At 46.0% G+C, this 16,131-nt stretch overlaps 1 protein-coding gene across 4 annotated transcripts in view; it reads left to right on the top strand.

The window, feature by feature from the left end:
- The window catches only part of LOC311129508 (latent-transforming growth factor beta-binding protein 1-like), a 130,304-nt gene that overhangs the window by 49,714 nt on the left and 64,459 nt on the right, over window positions 1-16,131 (top strand). For all 4 annotated transcript variants that reach the window (XM_084161805.1, XM_084161804.1, XM_084161806.1 and 1 more), the window contains exon 5: window positions 6,329-6,496. In XM_084161805.1, coding sequence (XP_084017931.1) covers window positions 6,329-6,496 — 168 coding nt within the window. The remainder of the gene's footprint in view (window positions 1-6,328; window positions 6,497-16,131) is intronic.

The raw sequence follows: 16,131 nt of genomic DNA, 5'->3' as shown, positions 1-16,131 counted from the left end.
TAGGTGATCAAATACTTATGTCATGCAATAAAATGCAAATTAATTACTTAAAAATCATACAATGTGACTTTCTGGATTTTTGTTTTAGATTCCGTCTCTCACAGTTGAAGTGTACCTATGATAAAAATTACAGACCTCTACATGCTTTGTAAGAAGGAAAACCTGCAAAATCGGCAGTGTATCAAATACTTGTTCTCCCCACTGTAGGTGTGAAGTGCCCTATGCCACTGAACAATAGGGTCAGGCTGAGACGGGTGATGGATTCCTACCTCATCAGTAAAAGGCTACAAAGTTTGTGTCTCTCACAGGTCCAGAGAGAGAGTTAAGGAGAAAGGGTTTTTAACAGGAAGGTTAGCTACTGGCCTGACACAGATATACGACATTTAAGAATTTGGAGGCTTTGGATGTGCACCTGAAACACCAGGTGACTTTATGATGTGCTAAAGAAGCTGAGAAACAGTCATCTTTACTCTTAGGGCAGCACTATATTGTCCCAAACCTCTGCTCTTAAATCAGCTAGTATTTACTAAGTGATGATTTTGTGAGTCTGAGGCCTTTCCCGCACTTTGCCAACCATTGGTTCTGTGGCGGTAAGCAAAGTCCTCAAACACGTTAAAGATGTTATTTCACAAATGAATTTTATTTTTTAATAAAAGTGTCGTCGGCTCGGTATAAAAATTCCTGAGCTCTCCCAGGCACAGCTTTACTGGCACGGGGCAGAGACTGGGGACGACTGAACCCGGGGTTTGGAAAATTCCATGACAGGGTGACAGTCTCTCTCTCTCTCGCTCTCTCTCTACTCTTTGAGCAGACCGCACGACACCAGCTAGTGTCAGCAGATCCAGCTGAGCCAATTACACTGGCCTGTTTGTTATTTCAGGGTTGGAGATTGATCGGGGCGACCATTAATCACTGCCAAACGGACACTGTAGTGACGCTTTAGTTAGGTCAGCCTGTCATTATTTTAGCATTGGGTTTGGACGGCACCCATTTCTCACGTTACGGGAGCCAGTGCGATTTCAGCGCTATGCAGTAGCCCGCTCTCCCCCTGTGGAATGGGTTCCTGCTGTACTCTGTGTCAACAGAGTCATATAAAAACACACAGCCTAATTGGGGAGTTCGGGGGTAGGGGCTGGGGGGTAGGGTGTTGCCAGTGGGGAGGGGGAGGGGTTGCACTGATGGTATCTCAATCACCGTGTGGAAGGTACATTCAAGTTAATATGCTCTTTATTTAGTTAGATAAAAGATCTGTCAATTTGAGCAAAGGATATGCTATGGTTGAATTATGAAGCCAGATTGCTTATGGTAATTTGAGATTTGGTTTATGGCGAGGAAATAATAACATTAAATGGTATGTTAGTCTTTAGATGGGTTCTATATATAAACATCTGTCACATTGTCAGCTGCCTCTAGTAAGATAAGTCACTGCATGTTAAATACATTGTCTTACTCCTCAGTTATTTTATCTAAATTGATAAAAGGCAGCAATTGTTCCTTATGGGCATAAACAGTACACACACTCACACACACACACGCACATCTGCTGTTACTGGAGCTTGAAGTTGGGCAGCAATGGGATTTTTCAAATTGCAGCCACAGCGGTAATGGCATAAAGAGTTAAGTATTGCCTGCTGCTCGGCTCTGTCTAAAATGAATTATTAGCCTAATTTTCAGAGGGCAATTTCAGATAAAGGAAGGGAGTGTGAGAGAAAATGAAATGACAGAGCAAGGTGATACACTGTGTCATCCAACAGAGAACCCCTCAATTGCTGAAACAAGTGTGACAGACTGATATGAATGGGAGAGGCCATCTCCAGTGTGCTGGGCTGTTGAATAGCTGTTATCTGCTCCTCTTAAAGCTTCCCCACTGAATAGCCTTGTGGGCCGTACATGGAAGACACATTGTCTTCCATTTACACTTTACAATGTGGCCGAACAGTCAAATGGCTTTTGAAAGTGAGAACATGAATAGTGCATGGCTTGTGGATGGAAGCGAAGTGGCTTGGAGGTTTTCATGATGATTTCCCATCTCATGGTATGTATTTAAGGTTATACTGTATATCTGATATGCTGTACACCTAGAGGTATACTCTCTACTGTGTTGGCAGAGGATATACATATTCTAACCTCCTGTTAAACTTCCCAGTGGACGTCTGCTAAGGTAAATAAGGGTAGATGAATTTGCTGACCTGAAAGGGAATGGCTCAATGTCCGTCTACCCAGACAGTGTCTGTGCTATAAATGGAGCAGTCTGCAGACTCAACAGCCTCCGCGGGTCTCTGTGAGTCTGTCTGTGTCTTCCTCCCACTCCCCTCTGGGGCCCTTGTGGCTGCTGTCCTCAGCCAGCCCCAGCCTGGCCACAGAGCTACAAATAACCCCAGTACACTCTATACAGCTCCAGTGTGGGACCATCAGGGATATGTCCAGACATCAGATATCAGAGGGAAGAGAGAGAGAGCGAAACAGAGATGGAGAGGAGGGAGGGGAGATGGAAAGAGGGGACGAAGGGGGAGATACAGTAGTGATGCGAAGTTCGGCTCTTTTTACTGACTCAGATCTTTTCAACTCTTTCAGTCAAAAAAATGAATCTTTCAACTCATTTTAGTTAATTTGGTTCAGTAATGCCCAGAGCACGCAAGACCCCCTACTGGCGAACTAGAAAGAGTCATGATTCTACAAGCCTCTCATTCACCATAGGGGGCATTAGAGCTGTCATTTGTGACTGAGACTTATAAAAGTGTGCTTCAAACAATGTACAGTTTTGATTGGTCGGCATAAAAATATGATTTGTTCTCTAACTTTGAAACAAGGTCTTTGGGGCCGCAACTAGACTAGATTGTGAATTAATCTTGGCAGAACACAATGCTTGAGGGAGATTAGCACAATATCGTTTGCGAACTGCAGCAGCCCCCCAAACGATTAGTTCTCGAGTTTGAGTTTGTTGAGCAGAGGCAGGCTGTTTATGTTTTAGTTTTACAAAGCTGTGTCCAACAATAACATTCAATAATCAATTAATTGCATTCATTATTGTACCATGCAATCAATGATCAGTTCTAACATGTATTTTTCTTCTCTATGCTGCCTGCAGCATTAGTTGGTCGGAGGACGTATCCGGAGCCGCTAAACCGGAGGAGCGCGTATTAATCCTGCTGTATGATTAATTGCGGCCAGCAGGTCAAACGAACGACTAAAATTAACAAATCATGACTCTTAACGAATCGAGTCAGTAAAAATAGTCATTCAAAAATAATGAATCGTTCACAAACTGCACATCACTAAGATACAGTAGAGGTCTTAAAAGGAAAAGGAATGCGCCTTTACAAGGGCACAATAGAACCCCATCCCCTGCCCCCTGCCTTCCCCCCATTAAAAAAGAGTCAAGGCACAAAAATCTTTACTCCATCTAGCGAAACACTTACAGTAGATACACTGCCTATGTCACAATGAATAGCGCCTCAGGCCTTCAGCTCCAAATTGGTAGGGATGTCTGTTGGTTTTAGCCCAGTGTGCGGTGGTGTCGGTGTGCTACCTGCCTACTGGAGTAGCAGAAAGGGGAGAGTGTTTGTGCTCCTAAATCGGCGGGCCTGCAGCCTTCCTGTCAGCCCTGTCCCATGCAACAGACAGCCTGTCAGCAGCTAGCTATGGTGCCTTGTCTGGGAAAGCCATTCTCCCCGCCGGCTGCTGTCCCTCAGCTCTCCCACACAGACAGACAAACTAGGCTCCCGCTCTAAGCTGTAGATCGTCGCGCTGGAAGGCTACATGTTTGGCTTCGAAGACAGCTGTCTTCCCCCCCATACAGGGAAACATTGGACCCGTAGAGGTCCACCAGGGGAGCTCAAAAGAAGACCCTCTTTTTCCTTGCAGACTCACTTTCTCCATATCCCCCCACATCCCTCCAGTCTTGCCTAGCCTGTGTGTTCTCAGCCACCTCCTCTTACATCCCCCTGCCTCTTCCATGCTGATTGATGTCTGTATTCTGTCTGAGACGCCCCTCCAGCTTCTCTCTCCATATGCTCCACAGAGCTGCTCCACAGAGCTGGCGAAGTCTACCGTGCCGTACGAAGGATCTGCTTGCATACACTTATGGAGGCAGAAGAGGGATGGAGGGATGAAGATGGATATGTTTTATCACTGCTGAGGCCAGGGACTCCAAGCCGTGTCAGAGTAGTTAAGGCATGTGTTGAACATGGTGCAGGGGGGAGCTGTCTGACAACAGCAGAGCCTTATATAGATCTCCATGTTCTGGGGAATGTGATCTGTTTCCAAGGCTTCTCCTGTCCATACATCTCTATACCTCCTGTCAGCGGTGATACCTAGGCCTTCTCTGAATGAAGGTGGTTGTGGTGGTAGCTTAAGCACCCAGAAACCACAGAAAGTAAAGAGCTACAAACTACTGGGAGGTAATGGCCAAAGGAATGCTCAGCCCCCAGAGAGAAACCAGTACGTTTTTGGGTCACGGTGTGATGAGGTGATGGAGGGAAACTGGCATAATACAGTGAACGAGTGCAGAGAGACTGAACGACGTGATGTCTAAAAAGGGACACTCCGCTGGCCGAACTCTGCGTAGTCTGGAGCGATGGCCCAATATAGCAGACACAGAAAGCCCTGGTGTGACACGGGGGATTATACTGCAGGTAAAGAATGCAGGACATTTCAGCAGGCAGCAGCAGTTTGATGGAGAGGTTGATGGTTTTTGTGTGTAGGCCCCTACCAGGAGCCAGAGGCTGAGAGGAGCCTGATATGTCTATAGGGTTTTAAAGGAGCAGAGCAGGTTGTTAAAGCAGACCTTTTCCCCCCATCAGCTCTCCCATGCCAGCATCAGTCAGAGCAATGCTCCTTCCTACATGGGAATGGCTCTCCTTCCTTCTACTTGGAAATTACATTTGGCAAAATAGACTTTCTAAACTTGTCTTTTTAATACTGTGTGTCTATTATGTATATAATTCAGTTGGCTCACGTTTAAAACCAACTGTCTATTAGTCCTTGGCTTTTGACTACATCATATTAGTTCCCCTTTATGTCTACATATTTTTTTCATCTTATAGCAAATATTTAGGCAGCCCAAAAGCCTGTAATCCAGTGGTTTTGCCTGCTCTCTGGTTTAGAGAAAAAGCCCTCTCTCCCCTTGGCCATGCTCCCTGCATCTCTGCTCTGTCTGGTGTGAACAGCTGACAGCCGCAGACGAAATGTTGAGCTCAGGAGTCTGGGGTTTTGGGGAAGTTTGGATGGACGGACGGACGGACAGACGGGGGGGGGGGACGGGGGGGGGGGGGGCGCTACCAAGAAGTAAAGACAGGATGTAGAGAGAGACGTTGGAAGGGAAAAGGAAGAAGTGAATGGGAGAGAAAAGGAAGGGGAGCTGAGGAACTTTATATAAAGACGCAGAAAAGTAGAAGGGGAAAAGTTGGAGGAGGGTAGTCTGGGAAGGGATGTGGTAGACCCAGGACAGATGTTTGTGATCAATACTCTTCTCTCTGTCTCGCTAGTCTCCTTCTCTCTCTCTCTTTATTTCTAACCCTCTCTCTCTCCCCCTCTCTCTTTCTCTCTCTCTGTCTGTGTGTCTGATATGAGGGCTGGGTTTGGTGTTGAGGGAGGGGAGAGGATAGGCGAATGGGCAGGCGGGCAGGCGGGCAGGCGGGCAGGCGGGTAGACTAGTTTCTATCTCGGTACAGTGGGCAGCCGTGACTTCATCCTAAAGCGCAGAGAGGGAGAGAGAGGGGAGGTGATCTTAGGAGGAGACACAGCAAAGCATTTTGGGAGAGCTTTCTTTCAGACAGAGGTGCCAGAGTCCTAGAAAATTTGCTAGGTGGGAGACAGGAGAGAAAGGGAGGGAGAAAGTGAGAGAGAGAAATAAGAAGAGAAGGAGTGGGAAAGCAGAGAAACCAGGGCCGACTAGGCTGCCATGCCCACTCTTTGTCCGTCTTGGAATAAAGCATGGCATTGTGATCTGCCAATACCCACCTCTCAGGGAACTTGACTTTTGATGAAGAATTGGAGTGCATCCCAGAGTTTTGTTTGCTGAGCTCTCTCCCTCCGTTTTTTCTCTTTCCCTCCTCATGTTTCAGAGACGCCACCGGAGCAGTGGGAGAGAGAGAGAGAGAGGGGATGAAAGAAAAAGATAGAGGGAAAAGAGAGACACAACAGGGGTATATGTGAATAGAGAGGACAACAGTCCTTTCAGTTATTGTTTTGACTGAACTCTTTGTTCGTGATCGTCCGTGACAGGCCACTCAAGGTGTTACTAACTAACCAATGGATACAAGACTGACTAGACTCTCCTTCCTTTCCCTCTTCTTTCTGATGGTGTGCTGTGCATCCCGACTGGCAGTGGGGAACCACACGGGCCGGATCAAGGTGGTCTTCACACCCACCATCTGCAAGGTGACCTGCACAGGGGGGCGGTGCCAGAACAACTGTGAGCTGGGCAACACCACCACCATCATCAGTGAGAATGGCCATGCCACAGACACCCTCACTGCCCCCAACTTCAGAGTAGGTGAGTGATCTCTGATTCACTTATCATCACCCCTCCCCATCTGCTTCCGTCTTGTGTTCATCCAATGTGGTTGCTGCCTTGTGTCTGGTGCATGATGGGATAGAAGTAATCCGAATTTAGGGTGGTTATTATGTTGTGTGTGTGTTGTGCGTGTGCGTGTGCGGACTATCTGCATTGTGTATGAGGTGTTAAACTATTTTGATGATTGATGTTTACATTATGTGCTGCACTGCATTTTCCTGCATAAACGTGTAGTATCTGATTTACATACTATATACCAGGGATTATCAACTAGATTCAGCCACGGGCCAATTTGTTCTTGAGCGGATGGTCAGGGAGCCGGAACATAATCACAAATAATTTGTATACTGCAAATTGACCGCAAGAAGCCGAAACAGATATAATATTTGGCTAAAACATAATATTTTCAAACCTTGCTTACATTTTCATACGATCACGACTCTTTATTATTATTGGGAATACTTGGGAACAGATTTCCTAAATTTAAATCACTTGGAGAGGATTTCCTGGTGTTTTTACAGTATTTTATGTCCAACAATGAAAATTATAAATGATAAAAAATATATTTGTATGAAACATTTTCGCTCAGAAAACATGGGGGGCCAAATAAAACCACCCGCGGACCAAATTCGGCTCGTGGGCTGCCAGTTGGGGAACCCTGCTATATACAATATAGAATATCAAAGTGACTGTTCCAATACAGGAGCACAAAGGTGGGTGTTCCTTAATGTGTTGCACAGACCCTAAAAAAGTATAGTATGTTAATCTGTCTCAAACCTTCTACGGAGCTCAACACTGTCTGTTGCCTCTTGCTCTTGACACAGACATGTGGGAAGACCCAAAGAAAATGAATTCCTGTCTGACTCAGCAGCAGACACAGATATGAGAGTGCTCGCTCTGCTTCTGTGACCCAGGGTCACTGGGGCTATCCCTATAGAGTCAGCATTCATGATGCATATTGTACAGTTTGACATTACTGAGTGGGTCATAGTAAAAACCTAATTATAACTCTTCACTATGTATTGTGTCACTTTAATAATGTTTACATACTGCTTTACTCATCTCATATGTATATACTGTATTCTATTCTACTGTATTTTAGTCAATGCCACTCCGACATTGCTCGTCCTAATATTTATATATTTCTTAATTCCATTCCGTTCTTTTACTATTAGATTTGTGTATTGTTGTGAATTGTTAGATATACTGCACTGTTGGAGCTAGGAACACAAGCATTTCACTACACCCGCAATAACATCAGCTAAATATGTGTATGTGACCAATCAAATTTGATTTGATTTGATTTGGAACTCATTTTGTGAATCAAGATACTTATTTTAATCATCACTAAATGCCTATATCATGTTGTAAAGTGCATGCAAATTTAGCAGCATAACTCGCCTTTTCCTGCTCTTTGTGCAGATCTGCAGTCTAGAGCATTGCTCTGTCCGTGTGACTGTCTCTTTAAATGAGAGCACCTGGCGTAGTATGAGCCTAATGTACCCGTCGAGGCATGCAGTCTGTCCCAGGCTGGCTCTTCCCTACATGCTCAGAGCCAAGAGAGCTATTAAGTAGCACAGACTAGAGCCTAAAAAAAGAAGAGCGAAGTTTTATTTACAGTGTGCAGGCCCATCTCTAGCAGCAGAGATGTTTGTTTATCATACCTGAGTGATGATAAAGAAGGAGGAGGAGGGAGAGTGTTGCTTCATAATAAGAAAAGGGGGGATGTGTCCCTGCTTGCTACAGGGTGTTGGCTAATTAACACGCTTACCAAGCCCATAACAAGCTTAAGTTGTTTTGTGATTTGTGACTCATTTATCCAGGGCGAGGTGCAACTGTACTTTTTACCCACTTAACACTGTACTAAATGCCTGTTGGATGCTCTGCAAAGGAAAAATGTATTTTACAGTCCTGTGGAAAGAGGGTTAGATCATAGTGGTGGGTTGAACTATGCTGTTATTACCACATTTTGTGCAATTAAAACACAATACATCCATTGAGAATATGAATAGGAACAATTTGATGATGTGGGTTGGATTGGGAAAAACAAAGGCGTTGAGATGAGGGGGAAAAACCTGCCGGTGATTTTAGGCATCCGTCTGATTTACAAGCAGCAGCAGCCTCATTTTCTCCACATTCCTTTTGGGTTGCTGCCCTGCCTAGTCAGCGCTCAGGGCTGGAGGCCTGGTGGTTTTGGGCTGCCACATTACCCTCTGTCGCCGATGGAGACAGCCCCTCGCCTCTCCTGCAGTCCAACTCCGCTAGACATGCATGTGAAAAGAGAGAAGGACCCAGCTGCACAGTTTACTACTGTACAGTCTACTGGCTGGCAGATTATATAACAGCCTCGTTCGGTTTCCATATCAGCTCCTTACTGATAACGGAATAACATTTATCCCTCACATTCTCTCTCTCTCCATTCTCTCTCTCTCTCTCTCTCTCTCTCTCTCTCTCTCCCTCCATTCTGTCTCTCCCTCCATTATGTCTCTCTCTCCCTCCATTCTCTCTCTCTCTCTCTCTCTCTCTCTCTCTCTCTCTCTCTCTCTCTCTCTCTCTCTCTTTCCTTCTCTCTCTTTCCTTCTCTCTCTCTCTCTTTCCTTCTCTCTCTTTCCTTCTCTCTCTCTCTCTCTCTCTCTCGCTCTCTCTCTCTCTCTCTCTCTCTCTCTCCATTCTCTCTCTCTCTCCATTCTCTCTCTCTCTCTCTCTCTCTCTCTCTCTCTCTCGCTCTCTCTCTCTCCATTCTCTCTCTCTCCCTCCATTCACTCTCTCTCTCGCCATTCTCTCTCTCTCTCTCTCTCTCTCTCTCTCTCTCTCTCTCTCTCTCTCTCTCTCTCTCTCTCTCTCTCTCTCTCTCTCTCCATTCTCTCTCTCTCTCCATTCTCTCTCTCTCTCTCTCTCTCTCTCTCTCTCTCTCTCTCTCTCTCTCTCTCTCTCTCTCTCTCTCTCTCTCTCTCTCTCTCTCTCTCCCTGTCATACTCTTTTCGACCCCTCTTCTCTGTCTCTCTCCACTGTCACAGTATTCTATGGGGGATAAGGAACCCTGTTAGAGTGGTGTTTTCCCATACCTCAGTGGTCTGTGTCCCAGTTGTGTGCAGTGCCTGTCCAAGTATTGTGAGCCTCCTGGATCAGTCCAGGCTTCCTTATTAAAGATGGTCATGGCTGCCAGTTCATTTTGTGTGTTAGCTGCGTTCTAGACAATTTCATCACATTTAGGGGAAGATTAAACAAAATAGATTTTTTTTGGAAATGTAGTTTACGAAAGTTCAATCAAGAAGGCTGGTCTAAATGCTCGTTTAACTTCCTCAAGCAGCATAACATAATTCCTCTGTTTCCTATTATACGGGCATAGTGGGAATGAATACAAATGTATCAGCATGGCGCCTCGTCCTTCTCCTCTTCCTATTAACCATGTGTCCCGAATGTCATTCACATACTTACCTTTAACCTATAAGTACGGTGCAATAATTCACTTTCCGCACGTTTGCTGTTTAGCCTATGGGCTCACTCTTGCAATTATCACTTTCTTCTCTCTCAACCAATGAGTGTAAACCTTGGGATGTATTTATATTTACATTTACATTTTAGTCATTTAGCAGACGCTCTTATCCAGAGCGACTTACAGTTAGTGAATACATATTTATTTTTATTTTTTATACTGCCCCCCCGTGGGAATCGAACCCACAACCCTGGCGTTGCAAACGCCATGCTCTATCAACTGAGCTACATCCCTACCGGCCATTCCCTCCCCTACCCTGGACGACGCTGGGCCAATTGTGCGCCGCCCATGAGTCTCCCGGTCGCGGCCGGCTGCGACAGAGCCTGGATTCGAACCAGGATCTCTAGTAGCACAGATAGCACTGCGATGCAGTGCCTTAGACCACTGCGCCACTCAGGAGACTGAGACTATATGTCAACTTCCCCATGTTCTCTCACATTTGCTGTTTTTCAGCAACAGTTTTCGACAACCATCCACCTCCTACCACCACCAGCTATACTACCCTGAAAGGGATACTTCGGGATTTTGGCAATGAGGCCATTTATCATCTTCTCCAGAGTCAGATGAACTCGTGGATACCATTTTTATGTCTCTGTGTCCAGTATGAAGTTAGAGGTAGTTTTGCGAGCCAATGCTAACTAGCGTTAGTTAGCAATTGTACTAGCGCTTGTTAGCAACTTCCTTCAAACTGCATGCAGAATCCCCATCTGATTCTAGGGAAGTAGATAAATGGCCAAAATCATTGCCAAAATACCGAAGTATCCATTTAAAGCCTGTCATTGGAACTCCTTTTCCCTAGTGGGGGGGTTTCGATGCCAGCTGCCCAGCAAAGGGCTACCTGTCATCAGCATCTGGCTTCGAGAAGCATTCCTTGGAGACGAGGCCATATCCAAAACTATTTAATAAAATTCCATATTGCAATCTGTCTCTGTTGTTCATTCAGTTAAGCCTGTGCTCGATTTAACTCAAGATAGAGGTGAGATGGAGGGAAGCATTTTCAACATTCCTTTACCCCTTCTCTTCATACAGCACCTCTACAAATACACTACACATTCAAAAGCATGTGGACACCCTTCGGCTATTTCAGCCACACCCATTGCAGACAGGTGTATAAAATCAAGTACACAGCCATGCAATCTCCATAGACAAACATTGGCAGTAGAATGGCCCGTACTGAAGAGCTCAGTGACTTTCAACGTGGCACCGTCATAAGATGCCACCTTTCCAACAAGTCAGTTTGTCAAATTTCTTCACTGCTAGAGCTGCCCCGATCAACTATAAGTGCTGTTATTGTGAAGTGGAAATGCTGAGTGCTGTCCTCGGTTGCAACACTCACTACCAAGTTCCAAACTGCCTCTGGAAGCAACGTCAGCACAAGAACTGCTCGTCGGGAGCTTCATGAAATGGCCAAGCAGCCGCACACAATCCTAAGATCACCATGCGCAATGCCAAGCGTCGGCTGGAGTGGTGTAAAGCTCGCCGCCATTGGACTCTAGAGCAGTGGAAACGCGTTCTCTGGAGTGATGAGTCACGCTTCACCATCTGGCAGTCCGACGGACGAATCTGGGATTGGCGGATGCCAGGAGAACGCTACCTGCCCCAATGCATAGTGCCAACTGTAGTGCACAAAAGTGAAATGGTTTGTCGAGATCGGTGATGAAGAACTTGCCTGGTCTGCACAGAGCCCTGACCTCAACTCCTTCGAACAACCTTCAGGATGAATTGGAACGCCGACTGCGAGCCAGGCCTAATCGCCCAACATCAGTGCCCGACCTCACTAATGCTCTTGTGGCTGAATGGAAGCAAGTCCCCGCAGCAATGTTCCAACATCGAGTGGAAAGCCTTCCCAGAAGAGTGGAAGCTGTTATAGCAGCAAAGAGGGGACCAACTCCATATTAATGCTCATGATTTTGGAATGAGATGTTTGACGAGCAGGTGTCCACATACCTTTGACCATGTAGTGTATGTCCCATTTCAGGGAAGAGGTAAAGAAAGAAGCTGACAGATTTCCTCGGCTCTCAGGCCAATTTCCATAAATGTTCTAATTCCTCAGGTAACCTGTTCAGTTTTTACAAAGGTGAGAAGGTCCGGAATGGAGGGAATCCCATTCAATGTTGACTTTGGGTGGAGGTAGTTGTCTGGAGGCCTATGTGTCTGGAGTCCTGTATGAGACTTGATTAATGAGCATTACACACTAATAGTGCGTTTAGGCTTTCACTGGGCCAAAGGAGTGTAATCAGGTGTTTGGTCAGTGCCTAATTGGAAGCATGTGAGGCTCCCGGGGAAAGAAAGAAGTCTGCAGCTCTCTCTCTGTCTGCCCTGTAAAGGAGAGTGCCAGGTATTTAACTGAAACGCTTTCCCTTTGCTCCCACGTACGCAAGTTATGGCTAGGTGATCATCTGGTGAAGAATAAAACCTGTAGCTATAGAGGAAGGGGAGAGTCCAGCGGTTGCCAGTGGCGGAGCGTGCTGGGGAGTTTATGAGCTGTGCAGCTCCAGCCTTATATGGAGCTGGAGATGGCTGGAGTCAACTGCTCCTCTGGTGTCTGTCATTTCCTCCTTGTCAGATTTCATTAGCTTATAATCACAGCACCGTCATTTTTTCCTCCCTCCAAGTTTTTTTTTCTTCTTCGTAGATTGCATTTTTTTTGTCATCCCTACCTGGCAGGCAGGGAAGCGTGACCCTGTTTTTACAGTCTCAGTGGATGGGCTGCCTGCGGCGGAGCGGGAAGCGATGGGGGCTTCTCTGGTTGCCAGATCCTGTGCCCGCAGTAAACACCAGGCGCTAGCCTCTCTCGTGAGTCTAGGGTTGCCTTGTCTGGGCCAACCTACCTCACTGCTCTAACCACTAAGTGGGATTTTTCTGTGAAGCGCCAGACACAGCGTCTTAAAATCTCATTAGGCACCCAGGGGCCCTACACTGTGCTGCTGCTGACCCAGCCTCCTCTAATCACACATCCCTGGCCCGTGGAGGGAGTACAGCAGCCTGCCTTAATGAACAACTTCCAGGGCTCCAGGGCTCCAGGGCTCCGGTCGTCCCTCTCTTTCCCTCTCTCACTCTCAACCCCTCAGTGGATGAGGAGGAGGAGTCAGTGTGGTTGTTTGTGTGTTTGTTTCCGTTTGTCAGGGGCGTAACTTTGGTTTTAGAAGTGGGGGGGACATAATATTTAAATGTTTTATCCAGTCGGATAAACACTCCAAACAGCCTACCAACCTCTCGGAGGCGTCCGCATGGTCCTAAAGCACACCGTTGCGTCGTTTGGATCACATTCCAGTGATAAAACTGAGGGGGGACAAAAATGCCATTTCAGAAAGTGGGGGGACATGTCCCCCCCGTCCCCAGTGAAAGTTGCGCCCCTGCTGTTTGTGTATGTGTGTTTACTGTATCTGTGTACATCTCTGTGTGTGTGTGTGTGTGTCCACAGTCCCCCAGGTGAAATAAACTATTTTATTCTGTGGTAGTCAGAGGAAACATCTGGAGCGCATAAGACTGAGGTCACTCTCTCTGACTCAGCTGATTAAGGCAGTTCAGGCAGTTCATATTTTAAAAACTTTTGCAGTGATCATAAAACCAAACCATGTACCCTGTATCACTGCTGTTATGACATGTTGACATTGCTATTAATCGTTAAAAAACTGTTTTAAAAATATTGAAAATGTTGGGACTCCTACGATGTGTGGATTCATTTCCCTTGAATGTTCTTACATTGATTTCCCTTAAGTGGCTGCCTATCAGTAGTGAATCAGATCAGGTCTAATAAAGTGAAATGGCTGTTTGAAACAGTGGCACTTCCCTTCCCACCCTGTGATGATTTAACACACAGCTCCAGTAGCTTGTTTCCCGCCCACAACAAGATGAGTGTGTAACCATTGTGGTGCGGTTAGTGGTGCTAGGGGATGGGTTGACAAAACACATTCTACCAGATGAAGTGGGGTGGTCTTGGGGGCCATTCACCCCAGTAATCAGTATATGGTGTGATGATCTCATTAGGCTCTGGGAACCACAGCTGTGGCTTCTGGTTGAAACTCTATGACATCATACTGAGGGCCGCGGAGGAGGAGGGCAAACCTGTTGTCAGTCAACAAAAGACACAGTTACTCATCACATTAGGCATTGTGATTGACATTTTTAATGCACAAATAAACCTCATTCAAAGAGCCTGGAGGTGTCAGGTCACATGGTCAGGAAAAATGAGTGACCCTACGTACTCATCCAATATGGTTTGATGTGGGTTCCACCAAACACATGATTATCATGTGTAGCTCCTGCTCTGTTCAAATTACCAGTCTTAGTACAAGTGTGGCAAACGGTTTGTCAACCAGTTTGATTAGCCATATATACTCTCTCAAAGCACATTTTATACGGATGCTGTCTCTTCCAGACATCCCATATGTAAACAATAACCCATAGTCCCTTAGTCCCTGAGATGTCTTTGCATATCAAACAGGAAATCACCTGATGCTCCTAATGCCACCAGCTGCATGGTAATGACATGGGTCAGGCCTGGGAGGGGACTGGTGCTGGGGCTGGGCAGAGTCAGCGAGGACTTCAAACAGAACTGTAGAGCAGGTCCCTGCATGGGCCAGATAGAATCAGAGGCAGCAGGGATATGAGGTTTGGGAGCGGTGTTGTAGTCACCATAATGAGAGGGTTGGGGAGAGGCAGATTTATTACAGCTGTCATTGTGTCACCGCTGCAAATCCTACCAAACCTTGCCTGTCCTTTTCTATGAAAAACACACTAAATTAAACAAAAGTCATGGGTACAATATGTGTGCAGTATGGTAGTGACTCAGAGGCACTGAACACAAAGCCTACAGGCCACAGGACAAAGAGCTACTATAGGAATGTTGTTATTATAGGTGGAACATGTATAACTTTCTCTATAATAAACTTGAATGCCTCTTTCATTGAATTTGAAACACCTTTTCATTTTGAAACACGAGCGTGATGCTAATGTCTAAGATTGCCTCTGAAGGTCTGAAAAGTTTGTCATTAAATTACCTGTATGTGTGAAACGTTGTAACACATAACACCATACAGGAATTTCTGCTGTGTATCCTTGTTTGACATGCTTTACTACAATGTGCAGTAGAGTGCCAGAAGAGGGGTGATTACTAGTTCTCTCTTGCTCAATTGAGCAATTGACTCGCACTGGTAGAAAGGACGACAGACCCAGGCAGCCGAGACGGCAGAGACTGTGATATTCCCCATAGGCAGCACGTATTCCCATTTGAGAGCGAGATAGAAAGAGAGACACCGCCTCTCTGTCTGCTGGCTGGACTGACAGCTTGATTCATGCCGGCGACCCACACGCCATTGACACATATTCGGTTCCCTCAGACCTTTTCAGAGGACGGCTTGGCAAACAAACTCTCCACAGAAGGTCCTTCAGCCTCGCAATTATTGAAACTTACTGCCTGAATGGAGCCTTTAATGTTCTAATTTAGATTCCATATTTTTCATTTGTTTTTGTTTCTATAAATCTGGCGTGTGATGCATGGTGAGCTGAGGGGTGTGGTGGCATGTGTGGCGCGTGCGGAGACTAGCTGTAGCTATGAAGAAATTCCTTTGTGGATGAATAAGCCTTGGGTGACTGACAACTCTGAGACAGAGAGAGAAAGAGAAAAGTGAGACTGTAGGTGTGAATGATGGGTTGAGAGAGATAGTAAAAAAAGGGGGAGATTGGAACACTTACTCAATTTCGAGTATGAACATCGAGGCATTTACAGTGAAGGCTTTGAATTCCGAGTGTTTCCTCTCTCTGAATGTGTCATTGCCCCCTCTGGAGAGTAATACTTTCCTGGTCACACCTCTGTCATTTCGTTTGGGTCTTAGCCTCAAGCAGCCTTATCTGGGCCTGAGGTCTCTCTCAGAACTGGGCTGAGCTCTTCATGACTGTCAGAGTCAGGATGGAAAACAAACCCTAGGGCTGAATACATGAATACATTACAGGCTTCTCAATTAAGCCAGGTTTGCTGAGGAATTATGCAGTCTCCAGGCGTAATGGATCATTTGCCATCCACCTCCTTGCTTCTTTGTGATGAATATAGATGTTGGGGGAGTCAGGCAGTGTTTGGACACTGAGCTGAATGTGTAATGGCGTGGAACCCTGGAAG

The sequence above is a fragment of the Coregonus lavaretus genome, assembly GCF_964263955.1.
Source record: "Coregonus lavaretus genome assembly, chromosome: 1".
NCBI classification, from domain to species: Eukaryota; Metazoa; Chordata; class Actinopteri; order Salmoniformes; family Salmonidae; genus Coregonus; species Coregonus lavaretus.
Note: the sequence above shows the minus strand (reverse complement) of the source record. Positions and strands in the feature narration are given on the sequence as shown.